Raw genomic sequence first — 14,815 nt, forward strand, 5'->3', positions numbered from 1 at the left:
TGGGGAATCGTTTAGCTAGCAGTGCGGTCTGTCATACCAACCGGGGAATCATTCAGCTAATGATGCTAAAGGTCATTTAACACAGCAATCTCTGAACACTCATACATTTGCTTTGATTATACGGCCTGTGTTTCCCAGAACCCCCTGACCCTCCCGCGGTAGAGATTCGGGAGGTACGGGATCGGACAATCGCCCTTCGTTGGACCATGGGCTTCGATGGAAATAGCCCCATCACTGGCTACGACATCGAGTGCAAGAACAAATCCGGTAGGACTGGCTAGCTGTCTCACTGTATCATTGTTTGAGAGCCAAGTATGACACGTCTGTGCCCGTCTTACACATACAACCCTCCAATGTCTCATACTCCTGTTGTATATATTATAATTGCCATTTTTAATTACCTTTTCTCAAAGGACATTACATTTGGCTTCATGTCCCAGTCTTTTCTTGTCATTCTGTCTCCCCTCTCTTGAAGAGAGGACATCTCCCTGCATATTACGTGTCAATACCGCATAACATTTGGTAATACTGAATGAACGAGTTTGTTTGGCATAATTGACACCTATGATGTAGGCTATCGTAGCATGAAATGTCCGTCCAATGTATGTCCAATATATAATGGCATCTGTATAGCAGGTGACAGTACCATGATGTGCTAATTGACAATGTTTTGATAATAGCACTTAGGAAATAAATGTTGGCATAGGACACTATGTCAGTGGGCATGACTGCTTATGAATGTGCATAGCAAGCACATAGCAAACACACGGATGAGTTTTCATGCAGGCTGGCCTCTGCAGCACGCCTCCTGACGGCTGTTTGACCGGTCCGCCGTGTGCGTTCTCCTTCCGTCCACAGCTTCCTGGGGTTCGGCGCAAACAACCAAAGATGTCTCCCCGCAGCTAAACCAGGCCACCATCATCGACCTCCACCCGTCCTCCACCTACAACATCCGCATGTTCGCCAAGAACCACATAGGCAAGAGCGACGCCAGCAACGAGCTCACCATTACCACCGACGAAGCCGGTAAGGCCCTTAGTGGGCTCAACATGTGAGGCCTTTGGCCCTAATCCAGAGCCACTGCAAAGCATGCTGGGATGTTCGTAAATGCTATGATGTGAAAAGCTTTTCTGGCTGCAGTCATTAGTGCTAAAGAAAACTTTACAATGACTTTATCACTGGCAGTGGCCATTTGCAACAGTGTTTCAATGCATACATTCATACCAGTATACATACATAGGGGAAATAAAGTCAATGCATACATGCATTTATGTGCAACAGATAATCACACAGGCAGAAAGGCATTGTCTGTTGTAGGACCTCCAGCTATATCTATAGGAAAAAATATCTAGGTACATATACATAATAGAAAGTCTACAATAAAACATGTGTACAATAGGATATCAAGTTGTATTTATTCTTTTTTATAATAGTTATTTAGTAGTATATCATATCATTTATTTTGCAATTGTGCATTTATTTTTGTCATAAAATGCAAATTTAATTCCTTAATTTAATTGTAATTATATTTTAGTATCGTCCTAAATACACATCTGGCGTGGATCCAGACTATGGCGTCCCATTTTAGCCATGCTTTTCAGTGAGCTAGCAGCACCACACATCAGGCCGTTTGTGGTGGGGGGGGGGGGGGGAGGGGGGGGGGCAGGTCCCCCATCATTACCCCGCCCGGCCCCCTCCACCAATCCCGACGCAGCTCACACACAGCGCCCAGGCCTCTCCGCCAATCTCGACGCAGCTCACACACAGTGCCCAGGCCCCCTCCATCAATCAGACCTGCCGTGACTCACCACCGCCGCTCCTGCTGCAATGCTGCTCCCTGCACTCCCTCTTACCCATGATTCAGTGCTTTCGACATCATTTCCGTTCTGGCCGTCTTGTCTTTATTTTATTTCTGATTTTCATATAAATATTATTGTATAAAATATATCTTCTATTTGATTAAGTGTTTTTCTTATATAGTTAATCACACAAGCACACATTGCTGTGCTGTTCTTGCTGCCGGAACCACGATAGTATGAAAGACGGCTGAGATATAATCACACTTAAATAATGTATTTATAGAATCATAAACCCCTAATACATTCCCACAGAGGAATTTTTACATCTTAAATAATGATGTAGCTGTTAGTCATCGGGCCTTTTTTCCTGTACGTTTGTGTTTGGAATGAGGGTTTTTAGCTCTTCAGCGCCATCTATTGATGTATCTATAGAATGCCATTATTGCTGCTGTTTGACCCTGCTTGTAATGTAGTTCAGCTTCAGAAAGCAATAACCAGAGCCACCCTCTCCTCATTCTTCATTTTTCATAGCAGTAACTGATTAAAACGTTATGTTTTTTTTCTCTATATTTTAAGACACACAAAACAAAATGTTTGAAGCAAAGTCATAGTCTTGTGCTTCCTGTAAACAGTGATTTTCTCTCTGTCGCTGATGTGACGGTGTGTGTTGCGTTTTTTAGCTCCCGATGGCCCCCCACAGGAAGTTCAGCTGGAAGCCATTTCCTCCCAAAGCATCAAGGTCACCTGGAAGGTATGGAGATGACCAGCTGCTGAGGGGGATCGTATGCATTCTAATAAAAAAAACACTGAACACAAGGGTCATTATAGGCATGGAGGAGCAGAGCTACCACATGCTGCACTGTGGATACTGATCTGTGTTAGAAGTGGATAAATGATCAGAATTTCTCATAGTCCTGAATGGTTATGTGTGCCTATCAAGCGGCCGACGCCGGGCTGCGTTTTTGAAGCTCACTTCCTGGTCTTGTTTAGAGACGTTGCTCACTAGCGACAGTGCGATTGGCTGCAGTATCGGTGTTTCAGCCACCTGTTTCAGTGGTAACAATATGATCAAAATACGAAGTCAATCATTTTTTTTCCCCCATAAGACAACGTAGTCGCAATAGGTGTTTTTTCTTCATCTGTTGTCTCCCTATGTGCTGATTGGTTAAGTTATTGTGTTATTTGGACAAGATAACATTTTGTGGACGAATCAGGGGCAGTTTGCATCACTGCCGAATCACTGTATCTCACACACTTAACGGACAACCAGAATTCATGTCCCTACTGCACAGTCTCTGGCTCCAATTTGTACAACATGCCGGCGCCCACGAGCTACACTTCCCAGCCTTCAAAACCCTTTTCACCAAGCCCGTGGAGAGTCAGTGGGTGATGTCGCAGTGACTTCGTCCATATTTGTTCTCCAGTCTACGGTGTTTTCTTGTTAGCGTACGGTGTTACTCAGGATGGCTTACGGTGGCTCCGCCCCTTTCTTGGCTCCACGTAGCCTCACAGTCTGCCCCTCCCCTTCTTTTCCCCCGCCCTCCCAGGCCCCAAAAAAGCACCTGCAGAACGGCATGATCCGGGGGTACCAGGTGGGGTACAGGGAGTACAGCACGGGCGGCAGCTACCAGTTCAACATCATCAGCATGGACACCACGGGGGACAGCGAAATGATCACGCTGGACGACCTGAGGAAGTTCACCAAGTACGGGGTGGTGGTGCAGGCCACCAACCGCGCGGGCACCGGACCCTCGTCCCAGGAAGTCATCGCCACCACCCTGGAGGACGGTCAGTCGCTATTCTCTCTCTTAAAGGGGTACACGGCCCCCCCAAAAAAAAAAAAAAATGTAAATGAAAACTAAATCATAATTTGGCACATTCTAGCCTTACCATCGGGATAATTTGTGTGTTTTGTTTTACTTGTGGCAAATATATTGTTTACCCTGTGTTTCTTCTGCCCCAGTCACGCTATTTAAGACTGAATGTTTGTCTAGTTACATCTGAACTGTGGCCTCCACTAAATTTTCAGAAACCTTGCAGTGGGGGAAAGGGTAGATATTACAGCACGTCACAAGGATGGGAGGGGTATCAGCTGGCGAGTGTCTCATAGTGCGCCCCCTGTCTGCCCCCAAGTGTAATTGGAGGACTGCAGAATGGAAAAAAAACTGTTAGTGTTGCAGGTGTGTTTCAGAGAAGACTGTATGCTAGGCTGTGCTCTCCCAAACTGACAGGAGGCTTTCCAAACTTGGAGAGCATAGAAGTGCATTTCTTTTTAAAAAATCAAGAAGAAAAAACCGATGTGATATGTGCTGACGTGCGTATATTTTTACACCTCTGTTCTCTTCCAAAACGGTCTTTTTCTCTGTAGCTTTTATATTGCCATGACACTTTTATGGCGGAGGCTGTAAAGTTTAGGCTAGGCTGCCATCTTATGGAGATTTTATGTATTGCCTGCTTTCATTTTCCTAGTCGGGTCCATTTAGATGCACATTCATATTCCAATATTATTCCGAATAGGACAATATCCCAAATAAGATATGAGTAATTTAAACAGCGTATTCTGATTAAACATCCCCAAATAAGGCCTTATTTAGAATTTGGCATATTCTGATCGAGACATGGAATATGCCGATATTATCCTGGTTATTGGAGCGCTATTTGGACATATACATACATGTATACAGCTTATTCAGAATATCCATCTCCAGTTGGGTTTTCACGACAGATTGCAAGTCATACGGCCTGAGGGTGTTGTTTATGCTCAGCACTGCTGTTGCTAGGCTACCCATTGCATTTTAAACATGAGCCAGACAGCTAGCAGCTCACAGGGCACAAGGATGGGGCCCTGCAAAAAAAAGACACTACATTCCTGGATGAAGGGAGAAATGATCCTACTTTTTTAAAATTAGACAGGTGAATAAAGAGCTTAAGGGACGTAACATTACGTGGCCATTTTAATCAGACTATTTAAGTCTGTATGTAAACAAAACTATGAAAAGAACATTAATATCTCAGGAGCCATGTAAACAGCTTATTTTGAATATTGTCTTATTCGGAACAATGGCAATAACTGGAATATTGTGTGCATGGAAATGTAGTCATTGATTCAGACTCAGACTCAACCAAGCCATTTTAACATGTCGTCTTTTAACTTGCATAATAATTTAAGGAGGTGTTTTTATTGGATTGTCATCCCAAGTTTGGTAACTGCTAAACTAAATTAAGCCTATACTTTAAAAACTGTAATTCTGTATTATATTTGGTGTTTAATGGTGAGGATAAATCGAGGCCAAAGTAGTGTATTTATGTTTTATCTCATTCATTTGTAGTGTACTGTCATTCAGAAATGTGTAAATCAGAAATAAAGGCAGTTCTGAAAGTGGGAGTGGCGATGTTCGTGTTTAGCATGTTCCTGAAAGCCTCTGTCGGCCCTGCTCACCTCCCCTGCTCTCCCACCCCCCACCCCGCAGTACCCAGCCGGCCCCCGGAGAACGTGCAGGCCTCAGCCACGTCCCCAGAGACCATCTCGCTGTCCTGGTCCACCCCCGCCAAAGAGGCGCTGAACGGCATCCTGCAGGGCTTCCGCATCATCTACTGGGCCAACCTGCCCGATGGAGGTGAGCTTCTGTCAGCCCCGCCCCTCTCTGAGTCAGCCCCGCCCCTCTCTGGGTCAGCTCCTCCTCTCTCTGGGTCAGCTCCTCCTCTCTCTGAGTCTGCCCTGCCCCTCTCTGAGTCTGTCCCACCCCTCTCTGAGTCAGCCCCGCCCCTCTCTGGGTCAGCTCCTCCTCTCTCTGAGTCTGCCCTGCCCGTCTCTGTATCAGCTCCTCCTCTCTCTGAGTCTGCCCTGCCCCTCTCTGAGTCTGTCCCACCCCTCTCTGAGTCAGCCCCGCCTCTCTCTGAGTCTGTCCCGCCCCTCTCTGAGTCAGCCCCGCCCCTCTATGAGTCTGTCCCGCCCCTCTCTGGGCCAGCCCCGCCCCTCTCTGAGTCTGTCCCGCCCCTCTTTTGGTTTGCCCCGCCCCTCTCTGTGTAGCCTCACCCCTCTGAGTCAGCCCCGCCTCTCTCTGAGTCTGTCCCGCCCCTCTCTGAGTCAGCCCCGCCCCTCTCTGAGTCTGTCCCGCCCCTCTCTGGGCCAGCCCCGCCCCTCTCTGGGCCAGCCCCGCCCCTCTCTGAGTCTGTCCCGCCCCTCTTTGGGTTTGCCCCACCCCTCTCTGTGTAGCCTCACCCCTCTGAGTCAGCCCCGCCCCTCTCTGAGTCTGCCCCACCCCTCTCTGTGTAGTCTCACCCCTCTGAGTCTGCCCCGCCCCCTTCTTAAGTTTGTCCCACCCTTTTTTGGGTTTCTGTGCCGAAAGCACACACATGCCTGTTGATACTGCTCTTTTAACTCATCCTGGTCAGTCTGTACAGGTGTATCAGACCCCATCTTGAGCGCTGTAATTGGCTGAGCTTTTACTAGAACCACTACCATCACCCTCTGCCAGCCCTCCCCCACCACCCCCGGGAAAAAAATTATTATACGTAGTTTAGCTGACAGTGACTCGTCAGAGCAATGGAGTCTGATGGCGGAGGCTGCCTTCGACCCCGCCCCTGTCGCATCCCATCGCCCCAGCAGCGAGGAAACGGGGCACAGCAGGACCACGAGGCCCACGGTGCTGTTTCAGCTCTTTTTAGCAGCACACACTGATCCGTCTCCCAAGTCTCTACCACACGGGGGAGCTGCAGCTCTGTGTGACAGGCTGAAATATACACTGCCCAGCTGATGAGGATTGCAGGGTATCGGCCTGCCCTGTGCCACTAGTGTATCGCACGCCTCTTCTGACTTAAACGTGTTAAGAGCTGGTCTGGGACGTGTGCTCGTGTTTGGACAGCGGATAAATTACTGTAACAAGGCTCGTAATGCATGAATTAATGACTGAACAGGTAAATGCCCTTAGGTTCACCCAGAGGGATAAAATTAGCATTGATAATGTCTTATTCATACACTGACTTTGTTTCATTACCTCGCAAGCCATATTGAGTACATGCAGTGTCAGAAGATGCTACAAGTTGGCTTTCAGCCTCCATGACTATTGTCTAAATGCATGGCCTGAAAAATATCCCTTCCCCTGTAATACAACATGATAAATGAGCAACACGCATGGAATGCACCGAGCAAGTTCAGTCAGGAAACTCAGTCTGCTGCAGTCCAATGGTCAGCCTGAGTATCACATACTCAAGCTTTTCCATAATCAACCAACCAACCACATACATATATATATATACATATATATTTTCTCATACCTTTCCAATTACATATATATATATATATATATATATATATATATGTGTCAACAAAGGAGTGCCTTTTTATACCGACAGTCAGATCTCTCCAGTGCTGCAGAAGTAGACAGTGGTGTTGTTTGGGGTTCTGGTATTCCTCCTGTTTAGTAGGGGAGGTGTATCATGCTCCCTGTTAGATAGGGGTAGATAGGGTAATGCGCTATCCTATCTAACCATATCCCCTTGGCTGGTGCGTGCGCTGCAGTACCTGAAACAGATCCATTCAGTGCCAAACCAAAAAATGCACTTACATAATCATTAAAATATGCAATCTAAATACGCAAGTTGTCTTGACTGATTGGTAATTATTCTCGTAATAATTTTGATGATAATAATTATGGAAGATAATAGGCACTGCTACCTCCACAAATAAGAGGGAACTGAGAAAATAAAATAAATTGAACACAGATACTCGATGAGGACAAAGGTGATGCTAATATGATCACAAATGTGTTGTCAGGAGCCATATAAAAACAGCATATGTCTGCAGAGTGCTCCATTTTGCCTTTAAAATCGAACACTCTTGGAAGACGCTTGCTGTTTTAATTGCTTAATTTCGCTGGTGCTTGAGATTAATGTGTGCGACGTTAGGATATACAAAGCACTAAGCAGAAATCACATGGCTGTCTTCCAGGGTGTCCCCGGGTGAGGTTAATGACGCGGATGTAATAACTCAGAGAGAAAGCCTCAGCTCTTTTTACAGAGTGAGCCTCAGCTCTTTTTATACACAGAGTAAGCCTCAGCTCTTTTTACATACAGAGTAGGCCTCAGCTCTTTTACAGAGTGAGCCTCAGCTCTTTTTATGCATAGAGTAAGCCTCAGCTCTTTTTATACACAGAGTAAGCCTCAGCTCTTTTTATGAATAGAGTAAGCCTCAGCTCTTTTTATACACAGAGTAAGCCTCAGCTCTTTTTATATACCGAGAACACCACATTTTACATACAGAGTAAGCCTCAGCTCTTTTTACATACAGAGTAAGCCTCAGCTCTTTTTACATACAGAGTGAGCCTCAGCTCTTTTTACATACAGAGTAAGCCTCAGCTCTTTTTATACACAGAGTAAGCCTCAGCTCTTTTACGTACAGAGTAAGCCTCAGCTCATTTTATATACCGAGAACGCCACATTTTACATACAGAGTAAGCCTCAGCTCTTTTTACATACAGAGTAAGCCTCAGCTCTTTTTATGCATAGAGTAAGCCTCAGCTCTTTTTATACACAGAGTAAGCCTCAGCTCTTTTACGTACAGAGTAAGCCTCAGCTCATTTTATATACAGAGAATGCCACATTTTACATACAGAGTAAGCCTCAGCTCGTTTTACATACAGAGGAAGCCTCAGCTCTTTTTATACATAGAGTAACCCTCAGCTCTTTTTACATACAGAGTAAGCCTCAGCTCTTTTTACATACAGAGTAAGCCTCAGCTCTTTTTATACACAGAGTAAGCCTCAGCTCTTTTACGTACAGAGTAAGCCTCAGCTCTTTTTACATACAGAGTAAGCCTCAGCTCTTATTTATATGGATACTAACATTCATATACTTTACCTCAGAAAGTAAGCCTCAGCTAGTTTTACTAAGGGAGTAAGCCTCTGCTATTTTTATAAAGGGAGTGAACCTCAGATCAATTAAATTTAGCTATGTTCCCAGGTCCCTATCTGAGTGAGAGTAATATGGGACCTAATCGTACAGCAACAAAGACAACAGTCGTTTGGAAAGCACTGATAGTTCGAAACCATCAGGTCTATTTACAACTGAGGAAGTTGAGGTTCTCTGTGAAAGCGTGTGAAAGCCAGTGCTTATACACACTTTAAACCTGACATCCATACAGTAGTATGGAAACATTTTCCTTGTTATTTCCATCGGTATTTCTCACATTTAAATGTTTTTGATAAATAGCGTGGAACGCTTCGAGCGTGTGGCGTACTTGGATCATGACCGCTGCGCGTGTGCGCTAACCTGTCTCTGCGCGTGTGCGCTAACCTGTCTCTGCGCGGCTGCGTTTCCCCGTTTCCCTGTAGAACTGGGCGAGATCAGGAACGTCACGACTTCCCAGGACTCCCTGGAGCTGGACGGGCTGGAGAAGTACACCAACTACAGCATCCAGGTGCTGGCGTTCACGCGGGCGGGGGACGGGGTGCGCAGCGAGCAGATCTTCACCCGCACCAAGGAGGACGGTAAGGGCGCGCGCGGGGGCAGGCCTGTAGGGGGGCGCCACCTCGTCCAAACGACACGCCGATCGTACTGAAAATCACCGTGTACATCTGCGGTCATACATACACAAGAAGCAAGTTCACATTGCAGCAGCATTGATTGAAGGTATTGTCGTTTAGATATCAGGGGATATCACTTAACTCAGCCTCCATGTCCACTCTTAGACAGCTTTAAAATGTGTATGTGAATGCATTATTTTGAAAAAAGCAGACTTTTTTAGATTCTTCTTCTTCTATTGTACAGTTACAGTAACTGATGAGGAATTCTGATGAATATTTAGGGAATAATCAGGTGAGGGAGGGTAGATTTGTGATGTTTGCCCCTGTCCGCTAGGTGGGTAAGGGTAATGCTGCTGGGTGATGACTGTCTCACTGTCACTGAGCAGAAGTAGATGGGCTGTGTGGTGTGCATCACGTGACATGGCCTCTATCTCTCTCCCTCCCTCTCTCTCTCTCACTCCGCCCCTGTCCAGTCCCGGGCCCCCCCGCGGGCGTGAAGGCCGCCGCCTCCACCAACTCGGTGGTGTTTGTCTCCTGGCTGCCCCCCCTGAAGCTCAACGGCATTATCTGGAAATACACCGTCTTCTGCTCCAACCCCTACTCCACGGTACGGTTCCCCTGACAGCGGCACTGCATCACCCCTCCTGGGGTCCTGCCCCTCCCCTCACGGCTGTTCCTTATCGCCCTCACCCCCCGCCCCCCCTCACCACCACCCCACACCGCCACCCGGCATCCGCACACCTGTCACGTATCCCAGGGAACACCGCTCATAAATTACCCTCCCACACCCCCCCTTACAGCCTTATCTCATCCTGTTAGTGTCCAGCTAAGGGTGGAGGATGGGGGAGTGGAGGGGGGGGGGGGCTTCACAAAGCTGGACAAGGGTAATACCTTAGTTCAAATCTGACTGATATTATCGCAGTGTTCGCTGTTTTTTGTAAGACCAGGCTGAAGTGTGCTGTAATGTATGATGTTATAACTGCAAATTCCGAACGGTTGAGTATCCACACCGGGAAACAAACTGAAGCAGAGGTGGGTTTTGGCGCCAAGTTTGGATCTTGCCGAGCTGGGACCGGCCGCGGTCGTGTTTCGGTCGCGTCTCACGCCCCTCCTCCCCTGTCCCTCCTCAGGGGGTCAGCGAGTTCGAGGCAGCGCCCGACATCTACTTCCACCGCGTGACCAACCTCAGCCGCAACCAGAAGTACAGCTTCTGGGTGGTCGCCGTGACGGCGGCCGGGCGGGGGAACTCCAGCGAGATCATCACCGTGGAGCCTCTGGCCAAAGGTGCGAGGGGCAGTTTCCAAAATGGCCGCACGTCACTGTTATGTGCCTGTCTGATCTACCGGTGCCTTAGTCTGTGAGACTGGAATTATGAAAGATCACGCCTTTCCATGTGACCAATCCAGTGCCAGAAAAAAACATTTCCAGAAAGGTCTGTCTCTTGCTTTGTCACCCATTTTGTTGCTGTCACATTTGGGACTGAGAGGGTCGTTCTTACCCCTCCCCAGCTCCCTCCAGGATCCTCACCTTCAGTGGGACGGTCACCACGCCCTGGATGAAGGACATCGTGTTGCCCTGCAAAGCCGTCGGAGACCCGCCCCCCACCATCAAGTGGCTGAAGGGAAGGTGAGGACAGCTTCTCTGCTGGGGCTCGGCCAATGGCGGCTCAGCCATGGCGGCTCGGCCAATGGTGCTGCAGTGACCGAGAATCACAGCACTGCACCTCTGACTCAGTGACTCAATATGCAATATCTGGCGTATAGAAATTAGGTTTCATCAATGGGAATGCACTGGAGTAAAAAAAAGAGAAGAACACAGCAGGCACAGATATGTTCATTTTTGGCCGGGCCTTTTAAATGTTTCAGTGTCTGAACACGTTTCGTGGACGTATTGAACAAGTTTCCCATATAAGTGTTGTGATAATTTGGAATGATCGATCATGGCCTGTCCTTTCCTTTCAGCAACGGGACCCCGGCCCCAGTGCTGATCGACGGACGGCGGAGCATCCATAACAACGGCAGCTTCGTCATCCGCACTGTGAAAGCGGAGGACTCTGGGTACTACAGCTGCGTGGCCAGCAACAGCTGGGGCTCCGATGAAATTGTCCTTAACCTGCAGGTTCAAGGTAAGCAGGAGGCCCGTGATGTTGAGAGAAAAGCCCAAATGCACCCTCTGTCTTACATCAGCTTACATTCACTCTTATAGTCATTTACTCTATAGTAGCAAATCCAATACATTACATTACATCACAGGCATTTAGCAGACGCTCTTATCCAGAGTAACTTACACAACTTTTACATAGCATTTTATATTGTATCCATTTATACAGCTGGATATATACTGAAGCAATGGCAGTGTCCTTACCCAGGAATCGAACCTGCGACCTTTCGGTTACAAGCCCAGTTCCTTACCCACTGTGCTACACTCCGTCCTATTAGCCTATTAGCACTGTGCTACACCCCATTAGCCATAAAGGAGTGCGTCAGTGGAAGTAGCCTTTAGCCTTCAGGCAGTCTGGTAATGACGGAACTGATTTGTAGTGTGTGCTTGACGGCTGTCCCCTCGTCCGTTTCTTTCCAGTTCCTCCAGACCAACCGCGCCTGACGGTCACCAAGACAACCACCACGTCAATCACGCTGTCCTGGGTCCCGGGAGACAACGGCGGAAGTTCCATCCGAGGTGCGTCCCGCGTGCCTGTCCATTACGTGACCAAACTGGACCCGTACCCCCTCCCTCCCCTCCTCCCCCCACCACCTGCAGCCCCTGTGACATTGGCGAAGATCATTAAGGGTCCAATTCCACTCCAGCACTCTTCTTTGTAGGAGATTATTGAGAATGGATAGGGCAGATAAAATGAAGAGAAAATAGAGAGAGAGAGAGAGAGAGAGAGAGAGGGTCTGGAGAAGAAAATTAAAACCTTTATTCAGAAGGAGGCCCTGTCAAAACTAGGCGACTAGGTCATTTATCACAGAGAATAATAAGCACAGAACAAAATGGTGGCCGGGGATATAGCATACCCTGCTGGATATATCAATAAGGGTGTAATGAAATCTCATAATGAAGTGTTTTGTATAGAATCCCAATTCTTTCACCCTTTCCCAAAGTTAAATTTTTCAACATTCACCTGCTAACTTTATATTTTGGAATTAGATTAGCATTAATATCTCTAATCCAGTTTGAAGCTACTGTTAATCAGTTGTTTTATTTTCGGTCTGTAAAACATCTTTACTGTCTTTTCAGTTCAGCGGGTCTGTGTAATAGGTTTTCGCGTGGGGTTGGTTCAAGCCCAAATATTTTCACGGTCACGAGTACCATTAATGGGTACCTACAGCTGCTCTTTGAAAAACATTACGGATTTTATCTACATTTAAGCAGAAAAGGTCTCTTGAGATGAAAATCTCTTTCGCAGGACAGCGTAGTTGACCGTAAAATGGTTTAGCATGCATATCCAGTTGGAGCTCAAAGCTGATTTGAGGTTCACTATAAAATACAAAGTAATTTTTCAAAATGCGCCTCTGGGAAAGAATTCAGTGACATAACCTTCAGGCCTGATTTATAAAGGGTGGGTGTCCAACCGTGCACCTTTCCTGGGTTTTTAGGTTCTCGAGTCACCTTTGAAGTGCTGGTCCTAAATGTGAAAGAATGATAATAACTGTGGCAGTGGTTTCTTTGCTGTAAGTCTAGAAGGCAGGTGGGGATAAGGGTTACAGTTATGATTGATAAGTGCAATATTCCAGGGAGATCTCACACTCTTAATGTTCCACACCTCTGTTGGTAAAATACCAAAGGACAGAACTGAGACGAAGTTTCCTTCCTAATAGATCTTCATCAGGTCTGAATTTAAAAAAAACAACAACACTCATTTCTACTTTTCACCCACTTCCGTGTGTCTTATATTTATGATTGAATCTCCCGGTTTGAGCCAACGCCTGAACCTTGAGCCCTTACTGGTCTTGTCCTGAAGACCGGGCGGTGTTATTCCCCAGAACTGCACTGCTCTCACAAGGCTTATAAGCAGAGTCTGTAAGTCTGGCAAAGCTGGAAATATGCCGTCTGTTTACCTAACTTGTTTAGAATAAAATTATAAATGTAAAGTCATGTGTATATAATAGGACTGGTATTTCAGATGATGGGTTTGAATGAAATGATGTGTTATATGTGTTTATGACTGATGGCGGACCCCTCACAAAGCGAATTCCTTCCTGTGATGCAGAGACTTCCTTCCTGTCACACTGAGACTTTCTTCCTGTCGCACTGAGACTTCCTTCCTGTCGAACTGAGACTTCCTTCCTGTCGCACTGCGACTTCCTTCCTGTCGCACTGAGACTTCCTTCCTGACGCGCTGAGACTTCCTTTCTGTCGCACTGAGGCCTCCTTCCTGTTCGTAGGGTACATCCTGCAGTACTCGGAGGACAACAGCGAGCAGTGGGGAAACTTTCCCATCAGCCCCAGCGAGCGGTCGTACCGCCTGGAGAACCTCAAGTGCGGAACCTGGTACAAGTTCACCCTCACGGCCCAGAACGGCGTGGGCCCGGGCCGCATCAGCGAGATCATCGAGGCCAAGACGCACGGGAAAGGTGCGCTCCTTCCCCACCCTCCACGGGGTGCACGCTCAGAGCCCCAACACCAGGCCAAGAGCTGACCTGCCGTTAAACCCTCTGTTAGGAGGTCAAAGGAGAGTTATGATGCAACACTTGGGAGAGGTATTGCGTTAAAGGGTAACTCCAGCTTAAAACACTCGCTGACATCACGTGGGGTCATTGCCACAGTGTTTAATTGGAGAGTGTGACTTCGACTCACTATAGCACGAACTCTAAGTGTCAGATAATCATTTCAACCCCTTAGGGACAACAGGTCAGGGTTTTTTGCCAGGAATCCCCACTAAGCAACTCTCTGCAATACTCCTGCTGAGAGAAATCAATCATTTAGAGGACATACCAATTTTGGCTTCGCTAGCAGCCTCAGTATTCCAGGGAATTTCGGCGTGACCGCAATCTCCATCTTTACTTTTAGCCTTTTAGCTAACGTTCTCACGAAGGGGGGTTGTGAGGGTAGTTCTGGCTAACGTAGGAAAAGAACAGACTGGAACAGATCCAGAAGAAGCCTGACTTCGAATAGCAAGCGAAAAATTGAAAATAGTGATGAAATATATTACAAACATCGGATAATAAACCCTGGAATGAATTAGACATCGCTGCTACATGTTTAATAACAATGTAAGTTGTTCCAAGAGTTCTCCTCTAAAATTCATCATGGTGCTTTGAGCTGTTGGTCTGGTTTTCTGTGTTTCACACAGATTGCATTACACAGCCTAATTCGTAGGGCGCAATTCCTTTTTCCCGTTTTTGGCCGCCCTGCCCTTTGTCCGTGCGTGCCCTTAAGTCTGTTTAAATGTCTGTTTCTGGCTCGAGGAGAGCGCTGTAATACAGCACATTTAGGGTAAATATCTGCACAGCAGGCTCAGGTCCATGACTGGGCCTACAGAGAAGGCAA

At 47.1% G+C, this 14,815-nt stretch overlaps 1 protein-coding gene across 2 annotated transcripts in view; it reads left to right on the plus strand.

Moving 5' to 3' along the window:
• The window catches only part of dscamb (Down syndrome cell adhesion molecule b), a 144,783-nt gene that overhangs the window by 114,786 nt on the left and 15,182 nt on the right, over nucleotides 1-14,815 (plus strand). For both annotated transcript variants that reach the window (XM_035385264.1, XM_035385265.1), the window contains exons 14-25: nucleotides 139-267; nucleotides 859-1,026; nucleotides 2,480-2,550; nucleotides 3,347-3,587; nucleotides 5,270-5,416; nucleotides 9,131-9,286; nucleotides 9,796-9,929; nucleotides 10,453-10,606; nucleotides 10,831-10,948; nucleotides 11,284-11,447; nucleotides 11,903-12,001; nucleotides 13,711-13,899. In XM_035385264.1, coding sequence (XP_035241155.1) covers nucleotides 139-267; nucleotides 859-1,026; nucleotides 2,480-2,550; nucleotides 3,347-3,587; nucleotides 5,270-5,416; nucleotides 9,131-9,286; nucleotides 9,796-9,929; nucleotides 10,453-10,606; nucleotides 10,831-10,948; nucleotides 11,284-11,447; nucleotides 11,903-12,001; nucleotides 13,711-13,899 — 1,770 coding nt within the window. The remainder of the gene's footprint in view (nucleotides 1-138; nucleotides 268-858; nucleotides 1,027-2,479; nucleotides 2,551-3,346; nucleotides 3,588-5,269; nucleotides 5,417-9,130; nucleotides 9,287-9,795; nucleotides 9,930-10,452; nucleotides 10,607-10,830; nucleotides 10,949-11,283; nucleotides 11,448-11,902; nucleotides 12,002-13,710; nucleotides 13,900-14,815) is intronic.

The sequence above is a fragment of the Anguilla anguilla genome, chromosome 12, assembly GCF_013347855.1.
Source record: "Anguilla anguilla isolate fAngAng1 chromosome 12, fAngAng1.pri, whole genome shotgun sequence".
NCBI classification, from domain to species: Eukaryota; Metazoa; Chordata; class Actinopteri; order Anguilliformes; family Anguillidae; genus Anguilla; species Anguilla anguilla.